The following is a 21,372-nucleotide window of genomic DNA, read 5'->3' as shown; positions in this document are numbered from 1 at the left end:
TTGGTTAATTCAGTAACTTATTATTAACATCAAAACTATATATTTGTATGGGCTCCTTTTATGCTATGCTATCTGCAGGCCTTTTGTTGTTGTTGTTGTTTTTAAATCTTTGAAACTAAAATTCTAGACATCAACAAATGGATTTTCTTCCTTTTTTATGAGTTAAGGCAAACTTTCCCCTGAAACCACAGTAGGAAAATTTCCATGGTAAGCCTTGTATTCTGCAGTTGCATCCCAAAACTATGCCTGATCTAATAGAGATGATATAAAAGAATTAATCATGTCCACAATTGAGTAGATGAACTATGAGCCACCTTGAGAGACACACCTGAGTGACAGAAAGACAGTCCTTGTATCACCTTCCTGTGGTTGTACCTACACTATCTCTGTAATCTTATCTGAGTATATTGGAAACCGTGTATACTGGTATTGGAACTAGGAAATTGAAAGGGAATACCAAAATTGAGAGACACAGGGTATAAAAAAAGACAAACAACTACAAAAGCAATACTTGCAAAACTGTTTGGTGTAAGTGAACTGAACACCTTGGGGGGGGGGGAAGGGTAAGGGGGAAGGGGAGGGGGGTATGAGGGACAAGGTAACAAACAGTACAAGAAATGTATCCAATGCCTAACGTATGAAACTGTAACCTCTCTGTACATCAGTTTGATAATAAAAATTTGAAAAAAAATATACTAGTAAATCAAAGTTCTGTCTTAAGACAGTGAAAAAATGACTGAGAAAAGTCATCACCTGCTATAGAGAGTATGTTTTAAGTCAAAGAAGTAATCCTAAATAAACATGTTTTTTTAATCAGTTTATGCATTTGAGAGGTAATCTGAAAATTTGGCTGGAATAGAGAGAATTTTAAAATGAGACATATTTCATCCTAAAAATACTTGCATCCAAATAAATGTTATTGTATTCAAAGCAGTAAGTTGTGGGAATATTTTCATATGGTGTGAAGAACAGAATTCTTTAAGCAAGAAAAAGCAACACAAACGTAATCTTCAAGATGCTTAATGTGAATTGTAAGGTGGACAGAATGGAGCCTACACTAAAGACAGCCTTTTACAATAAACCGGGCATTTGACCCAATGCATAGTCATGAAACTTACAAAGAAGGGAAAACTAGCGATGTTCTCAAGAAAGAATCTATGGGGGCTGGTGACACATTGGAAAAGGAAGGGAAGAACATGAAATCAAAGGTAACTTTGAAGGTTTGAGTCCCTAAAAAGAAGATTCATGTGGGGAAATTGAACTGTAATCTCAGAGAATGACCCATTTGTAGAAATAAATGATGAATAGATTTGAGGTTTGTTGGTTTTGAAGTGACAGTTGCATATTCCAAATGAAATATTCAAGAAGCTTTTGAAGATGTTAGGCTGAATTCCATTGTAAGTTGTAAGTTTGCAGGCCATCTGTTTAAAATGTCAAAGGCTATGGGAAAAATATGAAAGGGGATTTATAGAGTGAGAAATTTAAGCAAATAAAAATCTATCTACTATCTATCTATCTATCTGCATCTATCTGTCTTTCTATTTATCTACCTATCTATTCATCTATCCATCTATTATCTATGAACAGAGCACCTGTGTCCATCTGTGAGTCACAGGAATGACATGAGTAGAGAATGCAGGATTAAAAGACACGGAAACGTTGTGTGCTTTGAAGAAATGAAGCTGTGGGAAACAAATAATGATGTTTTGATGACTTGAGATGAAGGCAGAGTTTATCCTATAACAGGAAAGATGACACCTTTTCAGAAAAGGAAAAGGGACATATTTTGAAGTGGAGAGAGAACAAACTGTAAGAATATCTATCTAGAATTGACAGATGTCTTCAAAGTCAAAGATAAAGCCATGTGACAAAATGGGACAGGATGGACAGTAAATAGGAAAGATGTAGATAAAGCCATATAGCTCCAAGCTGTGTCTTGGAGTGAGTTACATAAATATAGAGCAGTACCAAACCTGTATGCAACATCATGTGAAGAATATGCAATGACAGTTTCACATGTATGTTGTAATATTATATATATCATAGAAGCTTATCTAGATATGGTAAAATTGATTTTCTTATTTACATACATATATCTATGCATTCTTTATTAAATGGATAAGACATACACTAAAGGACATACAGATTCCATACATAGGCACACATAAAATAAATGAATTATAGTTATGCAGAGGAGCGAAAATAATGTGCATAATTAAAAGTTAAGATGCAATGGAGCCTAAGAAGTAAAATGAAATGTTTTACAAATATCCACTGAAGAATCCAGAAGACTGTGTATAAAAACATGAAAACTGTGTTTTCAATATTTGACATCCACATAACAAAAAAGATTTTTCAGATTAATATTCTATACGATGATGCTTATTTGATATTCAGAGAAAGTTATTGACAAGAAAAATGTTTATAAAGAACACAAATTTTAACATATACCTTTATAAATGAAAGGAAATGTCAGTGACAATCAGTTGATTCATAATAATTAAATAATCTGATAACTCATTCTGTCTATAATATAGCTAAGTGTTAAAAAATAATTACTTCTTTGCTGAAAAAAAAAGAAAAAGAAAAGCCTGGATATCAGGGTATTATTATGGAGCTCTTCACAGATTACTAGTGGATATTCACTTATTAATTTTTTTCTTATGTACAATTTAATTTTTAATGAGTTATCAATCAGTGCTTTTTAAGAGTTTCTTCCATTATTCAGTGATTAGCTCTGAAATGTTGTGCTTCTGTGATTGGTATAATACCCAAAGGCTTTGTGCCCTGTACTGTTTATTGCTTTTCCCCAAATCACCTTTTCTTTTAGTAAATGATGTTGCCTCTCTAGTGGTGTTTGTTATTGAAACATCAGAGTGATGAAAAATATTTCATTAAATATACGAACAATGGAAGTGTTCTATTTATTTGATCTGAATTATCCTTTTTTTATAAGTAAATGCGCTGTTTTTTGTTGTTTGTTTTACATTTTTTATTTATGTTGTACCAAGGAATTGAACTCAGGGCTTCATGCATCCTACCACTAAGCCACAATCCCAGCCTTAATTATCCTTATTATCATAATGTTATCTACATTGTTCATTTATAGACAGTTTTATCTGTCATCTATAAACACTATTAGTCATTTCAGGTAATTTCTTAAGGTATAAATGACATTATTCAGGCAGAACCTGCTTCCAGCTTCTTTGATAAATCATCATGGAAGATCACTGACGCAAACAAATGGTTTTATTGTATATAGCTTGCTCACGAAGATCTAAAAAAAGGCAAATACTAATTCAAAATGAATAAAACATACAGTGCAATAGAAATATGATAAATTTTTCCTGAAACTTCCTTGACTGTTTGTGTTTCACTAGGCTATTATACAAATACCACCGGAAGCTGTAATTTTGAAACACCTTCAGGAAACTGGACCACAGCCTGTAGTCTTACTCAAGGTCCGGAGAATGACTTGGATTGGACCATTGGTAACAGAATTCCTACCGAAGCATCAAGTCCAGATTCTGATCATACACCAGGTAAATCTAATAATCTAAGTCTGTGTCCACAGGCTAGAAGTCTACTTCAATCGTCTGTGTGAGTGTTCCAGTGCACTTTTTGTGGAGTCTGCTCCTTTGTTTCATCCTTTCTATTATTAAATAGACCCAGAGCTGACCTTCTCTCAAAGAAGCCTATTACTCATAAGGTTTCATTCATGCCACCTTACAGTTATGATTGGCATTCAGTCATAACAGAGGTGGGTCATTTAGATGAATGGACACAACAGGTAAACATATACACCTGGTAGTGACAAGGGTTCTCCTGCTTTCACAATGGACAGCCGCTGACTGCTCTTACATTCTTGTCCCTCTGACCTGCAGCAGCCCAAACAGGAAAGGTAAGTGGTGATGATCTGAGAGAACAACAGCTTCCCAAATCCTGCTCTGTGCTTTAAGATGAAAGTAATCTTTAATAGCTTTATTACCAAAATAGAGGTAATCCTATGTTCTCACTTCCTTTTATCTACAAATTCTGAAGAGTCAACACATTTGTTTTATTTATTTATTTATTTTCAGAGATCTAACTTTTGTGATGGATGAAAACAATGAATTACATAAAGATAACATATAGAATTTCTTAAAAATGAAAAGTAGCCTGAGATATTTTTGATGTTTCAATCGCAGCTTGAATTTACTTTTAGGTGAGGTAAACATTTAAACCTTGACTGAATCAGATTATCCTCCAAAATCTGGCATCCAATCAGAGAAAGGTCTGAATAGAACAGAACAGACCAGCCTCTGAAGCAAGGGAGAATTCCTCAATAGATTGTCTTTGGACTCCATCTTTACCATGCATTTACATGGGTTTCTTTGCTGTTAGTCTCCTCTAAAAGATGTGGATTATACTTAGAAGACTCTGGAGCTGCATGAGCCAATAAATCTTAAAGTAAATCTTTTTCTGTAGATGTGCAGATTTTATTGGTTCTGTTCATCTGGAGATCCCTAATACAATATTTTTCAAAACAATTGAAACATAGGCACAATGAAGTAAAACAAGGAACAAGGTGATATGAAATTAAAGTAACATTGAGAAGGCAATGTATGAAAGATTGGTTTTACCATTATATGACTAATGAAAAGAACACCTTGTTTCATTATTTTTAGATGCAAGGCAGGCTGACTATATCATGAAGCTCAGTTTTAACATGGGTGTCTGGTTTATTTTAATTATGATCAAGGTGATGTAGAGAGGGGTTACAATACCTACATAAGGTAGTGAGTATATATCTTGTCGAAAATCATTGTTACCCCCTTCCCTTTTTTTCTCCCACTAGCTCTCCCTCCCAGCCCCCCTCAAGTTTTAAACTTCATTTCCAATATATTGTCTTGTGAGTACTGATGTTACATTGGTTTACCCTTTGCCTCACAATTTTGTTGTTCCCCTTCCATTCCCTAATTCAGATAAACATATGTGCAATACACAGGGTACCCAAATCAAATACAGTGATAACAGGGGATTAAACCGTAGTACATTAAAAACAATAATAATAAAGAAAGACCTATTGGAGTAATTTTTAAAATTCATCTTCTTACTTATATTTCCTTTTTCTTTCATAGTATTTTATTATAAAAATATGAATTTGATGTATAGTACATTTGAGGAGAATAGAAAGCCAAGAAGCTGAGATCATAATTAGTAGCTTTCATGTAGAACAAATATGAATATTTTAACTCAATGGGAAAGTGGTGCTTTTTTAATATGATGCTAACATACCTAGTTATCCACCTACAAGGGCATAAAATTAAATTCCAGCTCTATATCACATTAAGATATGTATTCCAGATGGAGTAAATGCTTAAATTCTCCCAAGAAAACAGAATAAACTATGTATGATTCAGAGGCAGGAACATTTAAAAGCCACTTTCTAAACCAAATTTAGAAAGCATTCTGGTTGCATAGACAAATAAAAGTCTACACTCAAGGACTTATGTGTCAGTATATTTATTTCAGCATAATTTGCAGCAAAAATAATAATTGGGGAATTAAAAATGCCCACTATACCATCACTTGTGTTCCTTTACTTATTCATTTATTCAAATATCAGACACTTTCTAGTTCATTGGTGCATAAAGTAGACAGAAGTCACTACTGCGGTATGTTGCTTACATTCTAGATGGGAGGAAAATATAATGAACAAACATAATAAATTAAATCCATAGCTTGTGAGAAATTGGAAGTAAAAAGGAAAGATTTGCATTAGTAAGTTGGGAATAACTGCTCAGGTCTGGGAGCTGAAACGGTGAAAATGCTGGTCAAAACAGGCCACAAACAAAACAGCATTAGGCACAATAATGGGAAGGGGTGAATCACCATACCCATCAAAAGAGAGATAATCATCCTATGCCTGACTGATGTTTCAAACTGGGTGCTGGTGACATTTGGGGAGGTCAAATGAATGTAGAGGGGTTGTCATGATGTTTAGCAGACTCTCAGGCCTTTATGAACTATGGGATTTCTCTCCACTTATTCAAAACAAATCAAGAGTATTTTTTAGAACTTGTCAGCTATGTCATAGGGGACAAAATCTCCACCATTTGAGAATATAGATCACTCTAGAAACAAAGGTCACTTGTGAGATTCACAGAATGCAATAACATATCCCCAGTAACTAGGTGCATATGACCATATGAAATGATGCTTGTAGAAGTGATAGAAGTGTAGTCCTTTTTTTTTCCTTTCCTTTTTTCTTTGGTTTATTCCCTTTTGTCACTGTGTTTGATTTATGTACCCCTTTTTACTTGTATATAAGTCTATCTCATTTGGGAGAGGAAGGAGAAGTGGGGCAAATGGTGAAGCTATTCAGAAATGATTTTCAATAGACCCTATGTTGGGAATGAACTCTACAATTTGGGGGGAGGGGAACTGGGAGAGAGGACAAGGGAGTGGGTGACACTGTTCAAAAGAAATGTACTATGTAACTGTAACCCCTTTATACATGACCTTTACAGTTAATTTTTTTTAAGTTTAGTAACATGGGACTGGGAATATGACCGAGTGGTAAAGTGCTTGCCTTGTATACATGAAGCCCTGAGTTCAATTCCTCAGCACCACATGTACAGCAAAATCCAGAACTGATACTGTGGCTCAAGTGGTAAAGTCCTAGCTTTGAGCAAAAAGAAGTCAAGGACAGTGCTCAGGCCCTGAGTTCAAGTCCCAGGACTGGCAAAAAAAAAAGAAGAAAAAGAAAAAAAAGTTTAGTACTGTGTACTGGATTTTTGTTGATTTCCAAAAATATATTGTGAAAATCATGTAATATCATGAATGCACAATGAGGTTCAGTTTTTCTAAAGCAAAAGTCATCAAACTCCCTCTTATTTGTGCATGTGTGTACATATATATGTTGACATTTCAATGAACAATGAGTAAAGGGAGAAAACTAGTCTTTAAAAAATTAGCATGAATTGTTTTGAAGCATGATATGATTTGGGGTGGTGAAGAGTGGAAATAAATTTAAAACCGAAAGAAAATAAGTAAATAATAACTAGAATTCCATCCATGGTAGCATATTTGTGTTTGTGCTAGATATTGTTAGAGTTTGTCATTAGAAAAGTCTAAGGTATTGCTTCTCAATTTTATCAGTTTTGTTTTTACTAAACTATATATGATTTCTAAAATGTTTATAATAATAGGCAAAGAAAAATTCATCTGTAATACTAGTACTGAGTTCTACCTTCAATAAGCTTTCTGTATATACTGCCAATCTTTCACAATGTGCATGTCTTTAAAGAAGAGCAGGCTTTTGGTTTGATTTAGCAATTTCAGTAGTATGCTTCAAATAAATTGGAATGTTGTGAAATTGTTTTAACAACATAGTTTTGTTGTAGCATAGTCTTCCAATTTAGGGATATATAAAAATCTATACAATTAGCTTATAATAAACTATTAAATTATTTATGAATACTTTATTGCAGTAAATATTCCAATGGAGAGATATTTTGTTTTTGTTTTGGGTGCTGGTCCTGGGCCCTGAGCTGAGTGCCTGGGTGCTGTTCCTGAGTTTTCTTTCTTACAGTTAGGGTTAGTGCTCTACTACTTGAGTCTGAGCTCCACGTCTGGCTTTTTGGTGGTTACTTGAAGATAAGAGCTTAATGGAATTTTCAACCTAGAATGATTTTGAACCTTGATCCTCAGATCTTATTCTTCTGAGTATCTAGGATTACAGTTGTGAACCACCAGTGCCCCGCCTGAACAGATATCTAAATCTAATGATTCTACCCTACAATAAGTTTTTAGGAAGAATTTATTTTCCTTAGGAAAATTTGAGAAGTAAACAATTCTTATATTTGCTATCAAGGTCTATGTAATAGCATGTAGATCGAAATGCCTAAGTTATTTAGATACTATATTTGAAAGTTTCTCTTATTTGAAAACTAGAGCGCGTGTTTGCAGGGTAAACCATTACCAATAGTATAATATGTAGGCCTACATGTACAGAGGACAATAATGTCATCAATAGATAAGAGAAGAGTCACATCCATTGTTCAGAAAAGCACATTTGAAAAGTCTTTTCCAATAATTCAATGATCCTTTCAATAAACAGATCTATTGAAAGGATACATGTCCACTGACCTTTGCAATGAAGTAGTTCAGGACTATTAATGAACATATCTATTTTCTTTTTTGAGACTTCTAAGATTTGTGTGATTCTGTAAAGACCTTGGAGAGAGTTTTGAATCTGGTTAATTATACAATACTTTGTACAACTATGATGACCACAAATGAAACAGAAATTATTCTGACAGGATACCACATTCTCCTCCTGGCTAAATGCTACTTGAGACAGTGGATTTTTTTAGAGTGCTCTCCTCAATGCATACTAATTAAACTATCCTCAGTACATGAATGTAGCTCAAGGCCCTTGTTTAGGCATCTTTGAAACAATGGGCTGCTAGATAAATTGTAAAGACACTAATTAATTTTGACCCTCTAGGAAAACAAAATTCTCTGTAAGAATGTCAACGTATTCAAAGAGCATTTCTAAGCATCCAAACATTGCTGTTAATTAAAACTGTCCTTAATGAATCTTTTCAGCTTATTGTTAGCAAGATGGAGAATGAGGTACTCAGTGAGGCCATTTCAATGCTCATCACAAGTGCATTGATGAGTTCTTTTGGAGATTTTGCTAATTTGTCAAGAGAACCTCCAAATATCAAGTCACTCTCTGTCCTACCCAAGAATAATTTTTTTGGTCTTATTATAGATGAGATTTAATGGCAAGGGAGACATTTGTGTAACATGAATTAATGAAAACATAACAGACAAGGCTGCTGTCTCTTTATTTATTTCTCTTCATAATTCTATTTTCTTTTTAATTATATAGTTGACCATCTCCACAAATTCTAATTATATAGGAGTCACATCTTTTGCAATGTTATGAATATATGATTGTATCTTATTGTATTTTTAAAATACACATATCAAAATGCCTTTATGGAAAGTTTTACTGTGTACATTTAATATGTCAATAAAATAGAATAAAAACAAACATTAAAGTATCACTAGCATAGTGCTTAAAAGAATGAATTCTGAAGCTGGATTTCTGAGTTTTAAATTCTGATTATTTATGTATGACTAGCCATTGCTTAAAAACTCTCTTGTGCTAAAATGAAAAATAACATAACTTATTTCATAGGGCCTTCATTATGCTTACAAGATGTTTTACATATGTTATATACAATATCTTATATATACATATATACACATATATGTATATGTATATATATACTAACAGCCTTAGGTACAGTTTTAGGGATTTCTCTATCTTTGGCAATTTTTATATTCTTTTGGCATTTAATAAGTTCAAATAATACTTGATAAAGAGGGAGGTCACAGGGCTAGGAATATGGCCTAGTGGTAGAGTGCTTACCTCATGTACATGAGGCCCTGGGTTCAATTGCTCAGTACCACATATATAGAAAAATCCAGACATGGCACTGTGGCTCAAGTGGTAGAGTGCTAGTCTTGAGCAAAAAGAAGCCAGGGACAATGTTCTGGCCCTCAGTTCAGGCACCAGGACTGGCAAAAAAAAAAAAAAAAAAGGACTGGGGTCACATGTTTCTTGGCTGTAGCCCATGCTGTATTGGTAACAGCAGAGTAATTTAGATTAATTCATGCAATGAACATTTCCTCATAGCCTGCTAAATACCAAACACTGGAAAGAAATAGCTTGCCTAATAAACCTGTGTGCTTATTATTATATTATTATATTCTATTTTCACCACCTAAGTCTGAAAATATTCTCTAGTAATATTAACTACTGTTATGTTCATATGTATATCAGCAATTGAAAGTATATGTTGTGCCACACATATAACTTAGTTTAATACTTGGTTGACAGCATCCTGCGGATTAGACTTTCTATACTCTCTCTAAGGCAATGTGAGTATATTTGGAGACAGAGACCTGGAAGTATTAATTAAGGTTATAGGATATCACAAGATTGGGGCCCTAACCCAAGGGAATTGCTGTCATCATAAGGCAAGACAACAGAGAAGACTTTGAGAGGAAAGGCTGCACAAGAACAGTGCGACAGCATCCTCGGCAAGCCAAGGAAATGCACACAGAAGAAGGCAGGTCTCCTAGCTGATCATAAATTGCCATCCTAGAAAATGAATGAAAATATCAAGAAATTTCCCTAAAAATTCTTCAGGGTAATTCCCTAAGAAGTATTGTTCAAAACACCAGGGAAAGTTGGGAATATGGCATCACCCCATATATCCCCCACAATGATTATGAATTCCAAAATCAGCTACACACAGGTATGGATTTTTACCCCTGGCTAAAATTCAGAAAACTGCTGCGAAGTTGGACATATGCCTGGTGAAGGTGTTATTATGAGATAATTACAGCTGGAAACAGAGACAGATGATTGCTTGAGGTAACATAGTATGAAAGCAATAGGATTTTGTGGAGATAATTTTGGCCAAGAGTAAAGTGAAGTTTGCTTTATGACTCCTTGGCCTAACAAATGAGAACAGTGGTGTTCAACCTTGGGTACATATTAATATCATTTGGATAAGTTTTCTAAATATTAATCTCTATGATTCATCTAGAGAGATCCTTCCATAATTGTAGTAGTTTGTGGTTGGGACATGATTGCTGTAGGTAGGTTATAAGGACATAAAAAAAGGATGAGAACTTCCTACTTTATAAGGAAGTATAGTAGTCTCTATGCCTCCATATGCAGGGCACTTGCTGATCATTCAACAGCTAAAGCTGTTGGGAAAATGATTTGTTGTTATAAACACTATGAACATTCCTTTACTAAGCAAAACAACTCTTGTCTATATGTTTAAGTAGATAGTAAGAATTACAAGACATGTAACAACTAATAAGAAAAAGATGAAAAATGTTGGAAGAAAACTATTGTCCCTGAAGGAAATTAATAACTGAGTGTAATGGACAAATGTCATACCCCTAATTAGAAAAATATTCTTGGGCTTATTACCCAGCCTGTGATACTCCTCGCACCCAACTCCTCATGTGTGTAGGATGAAAGTTCCCATTCCAGATCAGATGCATGTGAGGAAGATATGGACTGAGAAATAAACAGCATTTATTCTGTTTATCTCAATATCCAAGTATAACTACTTTCATGTGTATGTGTATCAAGAAATAAAAATGATAAGATTACATATTCCCACATACAACCAAATACATCCATTCTAATACATATATATGTATTCATATGAAATACATTTCCTATTGGCTATTTAACTCCTTTTTAGTTATTAGAAAGTAAAATTTTATGTGCAATACACAGTTTTATGAATTAGGAGCCTTAATCTTATAGAAATAGGTGTGATTTGAAGGATCATGTGATGTGCTAGCCAGGATTAGTTGAAATAATCCAGTTGAGGATACCAATGGGAATATACAGAATGCAACATTACATGCATAATCTGTAAATCCTTCTTTTTTACCCTATCTGACTTTTCAGTAATGCATTGGAATTATGCTAGTAGCTCAGAACAGATTTCTATTAATGACTCATGTGGAGTCTTTACTGATAAGTTACTATAACTACAACTAGGAAAATGGCATTAAAGCCTATGAAGACTTATAAAGGATACATCAGCTGTGTGTGTATGTTGTATTTCAGTAAACTTTAAAAATATAAATGTTAGGTTCTCTCCCTGAGGGCTACATGCAGATGTCCCCACCTCATTAAGTCTCCACCCAGTTACCTGGGTAACCTGCAGACCTGGAGGCAGTTACCTCCCCTTTCCCCGAGGTCACCTCCTAATCCACTTGGCCACACCCCTTGCCCCTGCCCTAAATAAAGCAGGGCTGGGTTGGGGTCGCTCTCTCTCGCTTTCTCCCTTCTCTCCAGCCATGGATCATCTTGGCCACAGGCCAGCAGTTCGGTAATAAACTTTCTTTCCTGCCTGAATACCGCATGGCGTTCTCTTTTACCGGCTACCTACTTTAAAAACCTAACATATATGGTGCCTGAGCTAATGGCTGTTAAACCCAATATTCACCACATGGTCAATGCTAGAGAAAAGAACTTTTAGATATCTTTGCTGACAAACCACATTGGTGTTAAAGTAGGTAGCCGGTAAAGGAGAACGCCACGCGATATTCAGGCAGGAGAGAACGTTTATTACTGAACTGCTGGCCTGTGGCCAAGATGATCCATAGCCAGAGAGAAGAGAGAGAGAGAGAGAGAGAGAGAGAGAGAGAGAGAGAGAGAGAGAGAGAGAGAGAGAGAGAGAGAGAGAGAGAGAGAGGAGAGAGAGACTTAATGAGGTGGAGGCAGATACCGAATGTGAAAAGAAAGTCTACTAAGGCTCTACTTAATGCAGAAAAGATGATAGGTTTAATCTCTTACTTTTTTCTCTCGAATTTCAAGAAAAACTAACCAAAGTAGATGTCATCTTTTTAAATAGATGTCTTAATAATATATGTCTGTCAAAAACTTGGTAACTCAAAGCTACTGCTCGTTGAGTACTAATCACTGGACATCTGACTTTAACCAGATCCTTTAGCTTAACCCTCACAAGACCTTGAAGTTTGCAGGAAAAGAATGCCTGCGAGGATGCGTTACTCCCCCCAGTAACACAGAAGGAACTTGTTAAGCCAAACATGTTGGCGCTATGTCATTCTGAAGCCACAGTCTGGATTTCCAAGTATTGATCTCCACACCTTCACATGACTTTCTAAAAATCTTGTAATTTGATGGGGTAAAGTGTGTAGCAATCGATCGCTATTCTTCTACTATCTTTTTCTTCTTCTGAAATTGGCATCATTCTTTCTTTTTCATTTTTGTCTATACAGAATGCCTCAAAACAATGTGCCTTTCCCCCGATTTCTTATTTCAGTAGCTGGGTTTTTTTTTTGCCATAAATCTATTTTCTCTGTTTACCATTTGAGAAATGCTTTGCTTTATTTTGGCTTATTTGCCTACATTCATTTAAAAGATTTCTATGAATAGCAACTATATTAAATTGAAAGCAATTATATTTACTTTAAAAATAGTGAAATGCACAAGAAACATACTGAGTGAAAAGCGTATGAATTAGACAATTCTCATGAATTCTGAATGACAAGAATAAACTCTTTAAGTAAATGACCTGAAAATATTTCTAGTCATTTAATTCATCTTTTTTGAGTATCCAGATAACATAGTTTGTTTTCCAAAATGGATTTACTAAATGCATTCTTATTTACAGACTTTACTTTCCAGTAAAACACATGAAGTTTATCCTTTTCTCTCTTCATGTGTTTATTCACATTTTATTTTATTTTATTGTTATTATTAAATGTTAAACCACTCAATCATTACATTGTTTTCAAATATCACATTGCTCTTCTACCTGATGCAATAAAGTGAAAGAGAAAATGAATAAATAAAATTTCTTCACAAGTATTAAATTTACTCATCAAGACCATGTAGAAATAATTGTTTATGAAATAAAATGTCATTTTTTCCCTTGTGGGTATACTGTAGCTCTTTAAGAACTTGGGATCATTATGCAGATCCCTTTACTCTCTCTGCCACTTCATGAAATTTTAACATGTGTTTTCCTGACCGTAGACTTATTACTTCCCTCTAATATTATATTGCCATTCATTCTTTTTGCTTCCTACTTTTAAAACCTGCATGTACGTCTTTCCCCATATTCTAACTTGGGACTTGACATCACTTCCTCCATGGTCTAATGGCTAATCCTCTGGAATTTGGTCATTAGGTACATGTTCTGGTTGCACACTGTCCCTCACTAGCTAAGTAATTGCCATTATCCTCACATCATATCTCCAAATTTCAATGTGTCTTGCTTTCACCCAGAATCTCTACTTTCTCACTGTAGCATTTCAGTTGTTGTCATTATCTCTCTTAACACTGTTCACTTTCTCTCCCTTGCAAGTTCCATTGGCATTTTCTTTTGTTTTAAACTTTATTCTAAAGCTGGTGTACAGAAGGATTACAGTTACATGAGCCAGGTAATGCACACATTTCCCTTTGAACAGTGTGACCCCGCCTCCCACATTCTCTCCCAGTCTTCCCCCTCAAGACTACTCTCCCCCAAATTGTATAGTTCATTTCCAATATAATGTCTAGTGGGTTTCAGTGTTGAATTGGTTCACCCTTTGTCCCACCATTTCTGTGATTTCCCCTCCCCTCCCCAGATCAGATAAACATATACAAGACAAAGGGTAGAGAAATACAAAACAGGGACAGAAGGGAATAAACCAAAGAAAATAGGAAAGAAATAAAGAAAAAATCCACAAACAGTACAATAAAAACCCCTTGCTTCCATTTCTTGGAGTTCTTTTTGATAAGCATGATTTTATATGATTATATGGCATGTGTATTTGATAGGCCGCTCTGATAAATGTGAATTGGTAAAAATGTAAAAAGATAATGTTATTACACCAGGACAAAAAGAGATGTTGATTAAATTATTCACATCTTTATAGAGGGTTTTTCTTTTAGTACTTTTTTAACAAAAGGCTTGGTAAAGCTTTAGATATTTCTGAGATTTTTTTCAGAAATTTGACAAATCTAGCCTTAAAAAACCCATGAACCTATTAAGATACTTCCATATATCTATGCCAATGAAAGGAGAACTGGCAAGAATATATTTAAATTGCAAGTAGTAAGTCACAAAATAACCTATGAGGAAAATTTTGAAAATATCCAGGCAGGCTTGCTACTACATTTAGACTGCTAACAGTTAACACCAAGAGAAAAACAAGCTTTTATTTTGTCATTTAAAAAAAATCTCCACATTTTATATTTAATATTAATATATTTGATAACGTAAGGTAAAAGTTTTGTGATCATGAACAGTGTGATTGAATTTCATGAGATCTTTGAACTTCAGTTTTCCCTGTGCATTCTCCAATATAACATATTACAATGATAGCTCAAATGATCACATGCATAGACCATCGAGACCAGCTTTGAGCTCCCCACCTTCTGTTTGGATATTGTTCCAGCTATTCTTTTTTGACACAGTCTTCATTACCATTTTTTTAATGTCTACTGGTCACCCTAACTCCCTCCTGAGCTACTACAAATGTCAAGGCAACTCATCTACAATGCAAATATCTCCATAAACCAAGCCATTCTTCATACTGACCAAGTCTGTGTAGTACTAAATGATGATGCCCATTGCTGTGACTCTTGAGAGGCATCCCATTGCCTTTTAGTTCAAAATTTTCCCAAACTGAATTATTTTGGAATTACTGAGGTTTTAACTATGGTGTTCTCATTCACTGAATGGTACTTTACTACATAGGCCATGCCTCAAGCTGCATTTTTGCTGGTTATTTTTATGATGGGGCCTAGGGAAATTTTTCTGCTGGCCTCAAATCTCTATGTTAACCTTCTGAAGAACTAAAATTACAGATTTAGGCTCATTTTTCTGCAAATTGTTCTCTGGTGATAAAAATATGCTACAGGGAGTATAAATCAGCATTTGGTCTTATTGTTTTAGAAGAACTTGTAATTTTTTATTGATAGAATGTATTGAGTACTAAGTAAAAGGAACCGAGGTACTAAAATATCGATGTGTAGTTTTATACTTATCAAGTAAATTTTAGATTGGGTTTTCCCTTTGCTATAACAGTAGATGTCATCTGTTGTTCTTGTTTTTGTCTTCCTTGTTGTATGTGAGTTTCTACAGAGGTGTCTTCATAAATAAGAAATATAAAAATAAAATACAAGTCTTTCACTTGTGGTTCCTTGTTATTATATAGCCCTTTTTGGAAGTCTTTCTTCATTTGCCAAATTGAATCCATTTTTATGTATTGAACTACATAACACTTACAATCTATGTCAATATTTGTTTTTATATATTTAGGATTATGCTACATATCCCCCATGATAGAGTATGTAGCCCCTATTTTTAGTACTTCATAGAATAGCTGGTAAAGGTAAGACAGTGGACTTGAAGATTTTCCTAAAGTCACAGTTTTCAAGTATCAGAATGTGGACTCAAACACAGGTTGTCTGACTGAGAGCCTGTCTTCTAAACAGCATGTAGCATTGCATTTCACTTTTCTCCATCATATCTCACCCATCTTTCTAACACCCAAATGGAAATGGAAGGGACAGTGTCTTCATGCAGCAGTTATCTAATCAATAACTTGACAGTCATTTTCTTTTTTCTTCTGAATCATTTTTATGTCTCTTCTCAAAATTTCCCAGAAGAGTGGCACTAATTTGCAATTGTGTTCTGAACACCCTACCTGTACTATAACATTTAATTTTTACCACAACCCCTTGAGGCTAAATTACTTACTGTAATTATCCCCTATTGCTTCTGAGTCTTGGATAATTTTTTTTTTTTTTTTTTTGGCCAGTACTGGGCCTTGGACTCAGGGCCTGAGCACTGTCCCTGGCTTCCTTTTGCTCAAGGCTAGCACTCTGCCACTTGAGCCACAGCGCCACTTCTGGCCGTTTTCTGTATATGTGGTGCTGGGGAATCGAACCCAGGGCCTCATGTATACGAGGCAAGCTCGCTTGCCACTAGGCCATATCCCCAGCCCCAGGAGAATTTAAATCAATTGACAAGGTCATTTATTTAATAAGTGGTAGTCAGTAGTTGACTCGAAGCCAGTATCTCCAATACCTACAGAGTCCAATACCTACATCACTTCTGCAATTCTGGTCAGTCCTGATTTGTGGGGGGGGGGGGGGGAGGAGGGAGGGAGGGAGGAAGGAAGGAAGGAAGGAAGGAAGGAAGGAAGGAAGGAAGGAAGGAAGGAAGGAAAGAAGGAAGGAAAGAAGGAAGAAAGGAAGGAAGGAAGGAAAGAAGGAACAAACGAACGAAAGATGAAAGAAAGGAAGGAAGGAAGAAAGAAAGAAAGAAAGAAAGAAAGAAAGAAAGAAAGAAAGAAAGAAAGAAAGAAAGAAAGAAAGAAAGAAAGAAAGAAAGAAAGAAAGGAAGGAAGGAAGGAAGGAAGGAAGGAAGGAAGGAAGGAAGGAAGGAAGGAAGGGAGAGAGAGAAAGTCTAATGATCAACTGAGGCCCTTCTGCATGCTAGGTAAGAACCCTGGTGACTACACTCCTTTGAGAAAAACAGATCTGAAATCTAAACCAGTGAGAGCCTTTGGTAAGTTTTGGATTATATTAAGAACAGTGTTTATAGTTTATTTTTTAGTTCTTCCTTCTTGCATGATGACAAAATCAGTTTTCTTGCCAGTCTCATTTTAGTAAATGTGATTAAAGTTATAAAGGAGTTAAGCCAAGGCATGATTCCCATGATAACTTTTTGAATAAATGATACATTAAGGTCTTTGTTATCTTCCAGGATGAGGATTAAAAGATTTCACTTTCCTAGCCAATGGCTCACATCTGTAGTCCTAGCTACTAGATTGGCTGATAATAAAAGAAATGTAATGCAAAACTATCCTGGGCAAAAACGTTCACCGGACACATTTTTTTCGGTCATGTGGCTTGATCTCTGGGCTTGGGCCCTGTGGGTAAGCTCTTCAGCTCAGGGCTAACACTCTACCAATTGAGCCACAGTGTCACGTCCGGTTCTCTTGTGGTTAACTGAAGAATCTCACGGATTTTGTGCCCAGGCTGGTTTTGAACTGTGATCATCCTGAGTAGCTAGGATTACAGGTGTGAGCCACCAGCACCTGGCTCACCAGACACATTTTTCACCTACCCTGCATGTGGTGGCATGAACCTATTCTCCTAGCTGTGATCAGAGTGATGGTGTTTTTAAGCCAGCCTGGGCAGGCTTCATTGAAACCTCATCTCAATGAAGAAATAGGGTGGGTAGTATGTGCCAACCATCCTACACTGAGGAGGAAAACATTGGAGGATTGTATTCTAGTTACATGGCCAGGTAGGAAGCAGACACCTCTCTCAAAACTAACTAGTTCAGGAAATAGAGGTGAGGCTCAAGTGGTAGAGCGCTGCCTTAAGTACAATAGCCAAACAACAGCACAAAAGTCTGAGTTAAAGCCCCAGTACTGACAGAAGAGAGAGACAGAACAGAGAGAGAGACAGAGAGAGAGAGAGAGAGAATGTGTAAATATGTAACTCCAGGTTAGAGTACCTCTCTAGTAAATTGCAGGCCATGATTTCAAACCCCAGAACTGAAAAAAAAAAGAAAAGAAAAATTAAAACCTATAGAAAGAGCAAATTAATTCCATTCATGTGATTGAGTTCTTCTTACCACTGAGAAAATTAGGAAATCAAAATGAGATGAAACCCTGTACAGCCTTGTCAGAAGTAGAAGCTTCACTTTCAGTCTGATGGATGCTACTACAGGGAAAATGTGTGGTATTGAGCTTAACAGTTAATGCACCAAAACGAGACAACCTGTTGAAAAGTGTTTTTTTGTCTAAATAGATAACAAATGGTCTAAAAAGAGAATAATGCCTAAAGAATAAAATGTTGGGGAAAGTAGAAATAAAGAACTACCATAATGCAGTCAATGTATAGTTCTTCCCAAAATCAAATGGAAGAAATGTGAAAGCAGTTTTAATATCCAGTTTATGAATATGAAAATGGAAACAAAGAACCTGAGGCAGAGGGTAAGGTTGGGAGATTTGGGGGAGAACAATGAAAGGGTGACATTAATCACCATGACTGTACTCCTAAACTGCCATGCCGAATTAAAACCCCTATGCACAACTGCTTCATGATAGTAAAAAATATATATAATAAAAATGAAAGTAATATGGAATAGACATTGTTATCAGATATCATGATGGAAATTTACTTTACCATAGAAATAATGCCAATGTGGTGTACGTTATGACAATTCAGAGGAAAGTTTTGTTTTCTCTGAATGAGTTTAGATTCCACAGCCTGTAAAAATTGCAGACATGAACAGTCAGACCCTTGGGCCCCTTGGAGAGCTGGGGAGAAAATGAAAGTCCACAGAGAAATTGAGGGCATTTGAACTGGTCGTCATTACATACCCTTCTATTTTAGAGTGAAGGACAGGCAGAAATTGTAGAGGTTGTAGAGATAGACACAGCCAGTCTCACTCTGAAGGAGGGAGAATTCACTGTTTTGAAAGGGAAAGTATATTGCATAGCATTTTGGAACATTTAGGCAGCTTTATTTTATGAGCAGGAAAAAAAAGATGAAAATTGCCTCCAGTTTAAAGCAGAGAGTGAATCCAGGTCATTTTAAGTGGGAACTCATTTTTGTGATTTGACCCTAGTGCAAGAGAATATGATTCTTCCTAGGCACTGCACTGTAAAAAATATAGCTGTCCTTTTTTTCTTTTTTAATAATTACTTATTTATTGTCAAAGTGATGTACAGAGGGGTTACAGTTTCATACGTAAGGCAGTGGCTAGATTTCTTGTACAATTTGTTACATCCTCCTTCATTTCCCCCTGTCTCCCCTCCCTCTTTCCCTCTCCCCCCATGAGTTGTCCAGTAGGTTTACACCAAATGGTTTTGTAAGTATTCCTTTTGGAGTTGTTTGTCTTTTTATCCTTTGTCTCTCAATTTTTATATTCCCTTTCCCTTCCCTAGTTCTAATACTAGTATATACAGTATGAAGGGTACTCAGATGAGATACAGTGATAGCGTGAGACAACCACAGGCAGGAGATACAAAAAAAAAGTTACGATTTCACATGGCATGTTGAAAGTAATTACAACAGTGATGTCACACTCGTTTCCATAACATGGAGTTCATATACACAATTGAATTTTATGCTACTATCAGAAAGAATAACACTGCCCCATTTGTAAGGAAATGGAAGGACTTGAAAAAAATTTATACCAAGTGAAGTGAGCCAGACCCAAACAAACATGGACTCTATGGTTTCCCTCATAGGGAATAATTATCACAGGTTTAGGCAAGTCACAGCAGAGGCCCACAAGAGCTCAATAGCTATACCCTTATGAACACATAAGATGATGCTAAGTGGGGGAAAAAAAAATCTGTCTTTCAAAAGTATTTGCTATCCTTTTTATCAAAAGGAAATATCAAACTCATTACACAATAATTCATGAACTCTACCATGAAGATTGTAACTATCCACATCTAAAGACAAATTAAATCTGCTGCTTCTGCTGGCACCAGAGTTAAATGACCTGTGCTGATGGTTCCTGCATGTGGCTGACATATTTTGGTCATTCTCATGTCATGTGATCATTTTGATTTGAACCAAACCCATTTTGATATGCTGAAAGTGTGCATAAAATATTTAGGATAGAGTGAGAAAAGAGGAAAAAGTCAGACCCCAATTCAAACATAAATTTTTTAGAAAATGATGCTATAAATGCTTGTCCTGTGAAGACTGCTGATTATTCTAGAATCAGATATTAAAAATGAAATTAGCTGAGTGCTGGTGGCTCACACATGTAATCCTAGCTATTAAAGAAGCTGAGATATGAGAATCACATTTCAAAGACAGACTAGGCGGGAAAGCCTGTGAGACTCTGTGGCTTAATTGGTAGAAGTCTAGCATTAAGAAAAAAAAAAAAATCACATACAACAGCCAGACCCTGAGTTCAAGCCCTAAAACCAGCATAAAAAGAAAAAAAAGAGAAATGAATTGTGTAAGGACTCACTATTAAATCCAAAATACATAACACCTCTGTGAATTTTTGTCTTTATTATGGGCTTTAACAAATTCTTAACTGTGGGAGGCCTAGCTGACCTTCCTCAAGGATTTTTGTAAATAAAAATAGGGAGTTTTCAATGAAACAACTATAAGTTTATATGTTTAAAAACAAGTCTAGTCTAAGCTTTTCCAATAAAGAATGAGTTTATTTCTTAAGGTTTCTTCTAGGTAAGGTCTTAAAACTTGGTGATTCAGAGCATAGTGTCTGGGTAAGTTGTATATTTCTATTCATATTCTCAAGAGACTAAACAACATTTCACTTCTATGAATCTCAAGAGAAAATCATGGCATTAAAATAAATTGTCCCCTTCCAAACTCAGCCTTTGATACTGTAATTCCAGAATTAAAAATTACAAGGCCAATTGCTCCAGGATGGTAATCCTAGCTATTCCCCAGGCTGAGACCCAAGGATCACAGGTCTAAGCCAGCCCAGGCAAAAAAAGTCGGTGAACTTCTATCTCCAAGGTAAATAGCAAAAAAGTCAGAAGTAGATGTTTGGCTCAAGTGGTAGAGCTCCAGCCATGAGTAGAAAACGTAAGCAAGAGCATAAAGCATGTGTGCAAGCACATACACATACACTTAGACATGCACACAATTGTCAAAATTAATTTACAATACTGACTTGTATAATTCCATGCAACCTCTTGTATTCTTGTGTTAAAGTACATACAGTTTCGCAGTGACATGAATTAATATTTGAGCTAGGAACTGATCTTATAATTTTTGTGTTCAACTGCAGGATTCTAAAA

General features: G+C 35.5%; 1 protein-coding gene across 1 annotated transcript in view; it reads left to right on the top strand.

Moving 5' to 3' along the window:
• The window catches only part of Malrd1 (MAM and LDL receptor class A domain containing 1), a 475,502-nt gene that overhangs the window by 322,919 nt on the left and 131,211 nt on the right, over positions 1-21,372 (top strand). Inside the window, exon 31 of the mRNA XM_048367779.1 lies at positions 3,381-3,542. Within this exon, the coding sequence (XP_048223736.1) occupies positions 3,381-3,542 (162 nt within the window). The remainder of the gene's footprint in view (positions 1-3,380; positions 3,543-21,372) is intronic.

Source organism: Perognathus longimembris, chromosome 18 (assembly GCF_023159225.1).
Source record: "Perognathus longimembris pacificus isolate PPM17 chromosome 18, ASM2315922v1, whole genome shotgun sequence".
NCBI lineage: Eukaryota > Metazoa > Chordata > Mammalia > Rodentia > Heteromyidae > Perognathus > Perognathus longimembris.
Note: the sequence above shows the minus strand (reverse complement) of the source record. Positions and strands in the feature narration are given on the sequence as shown.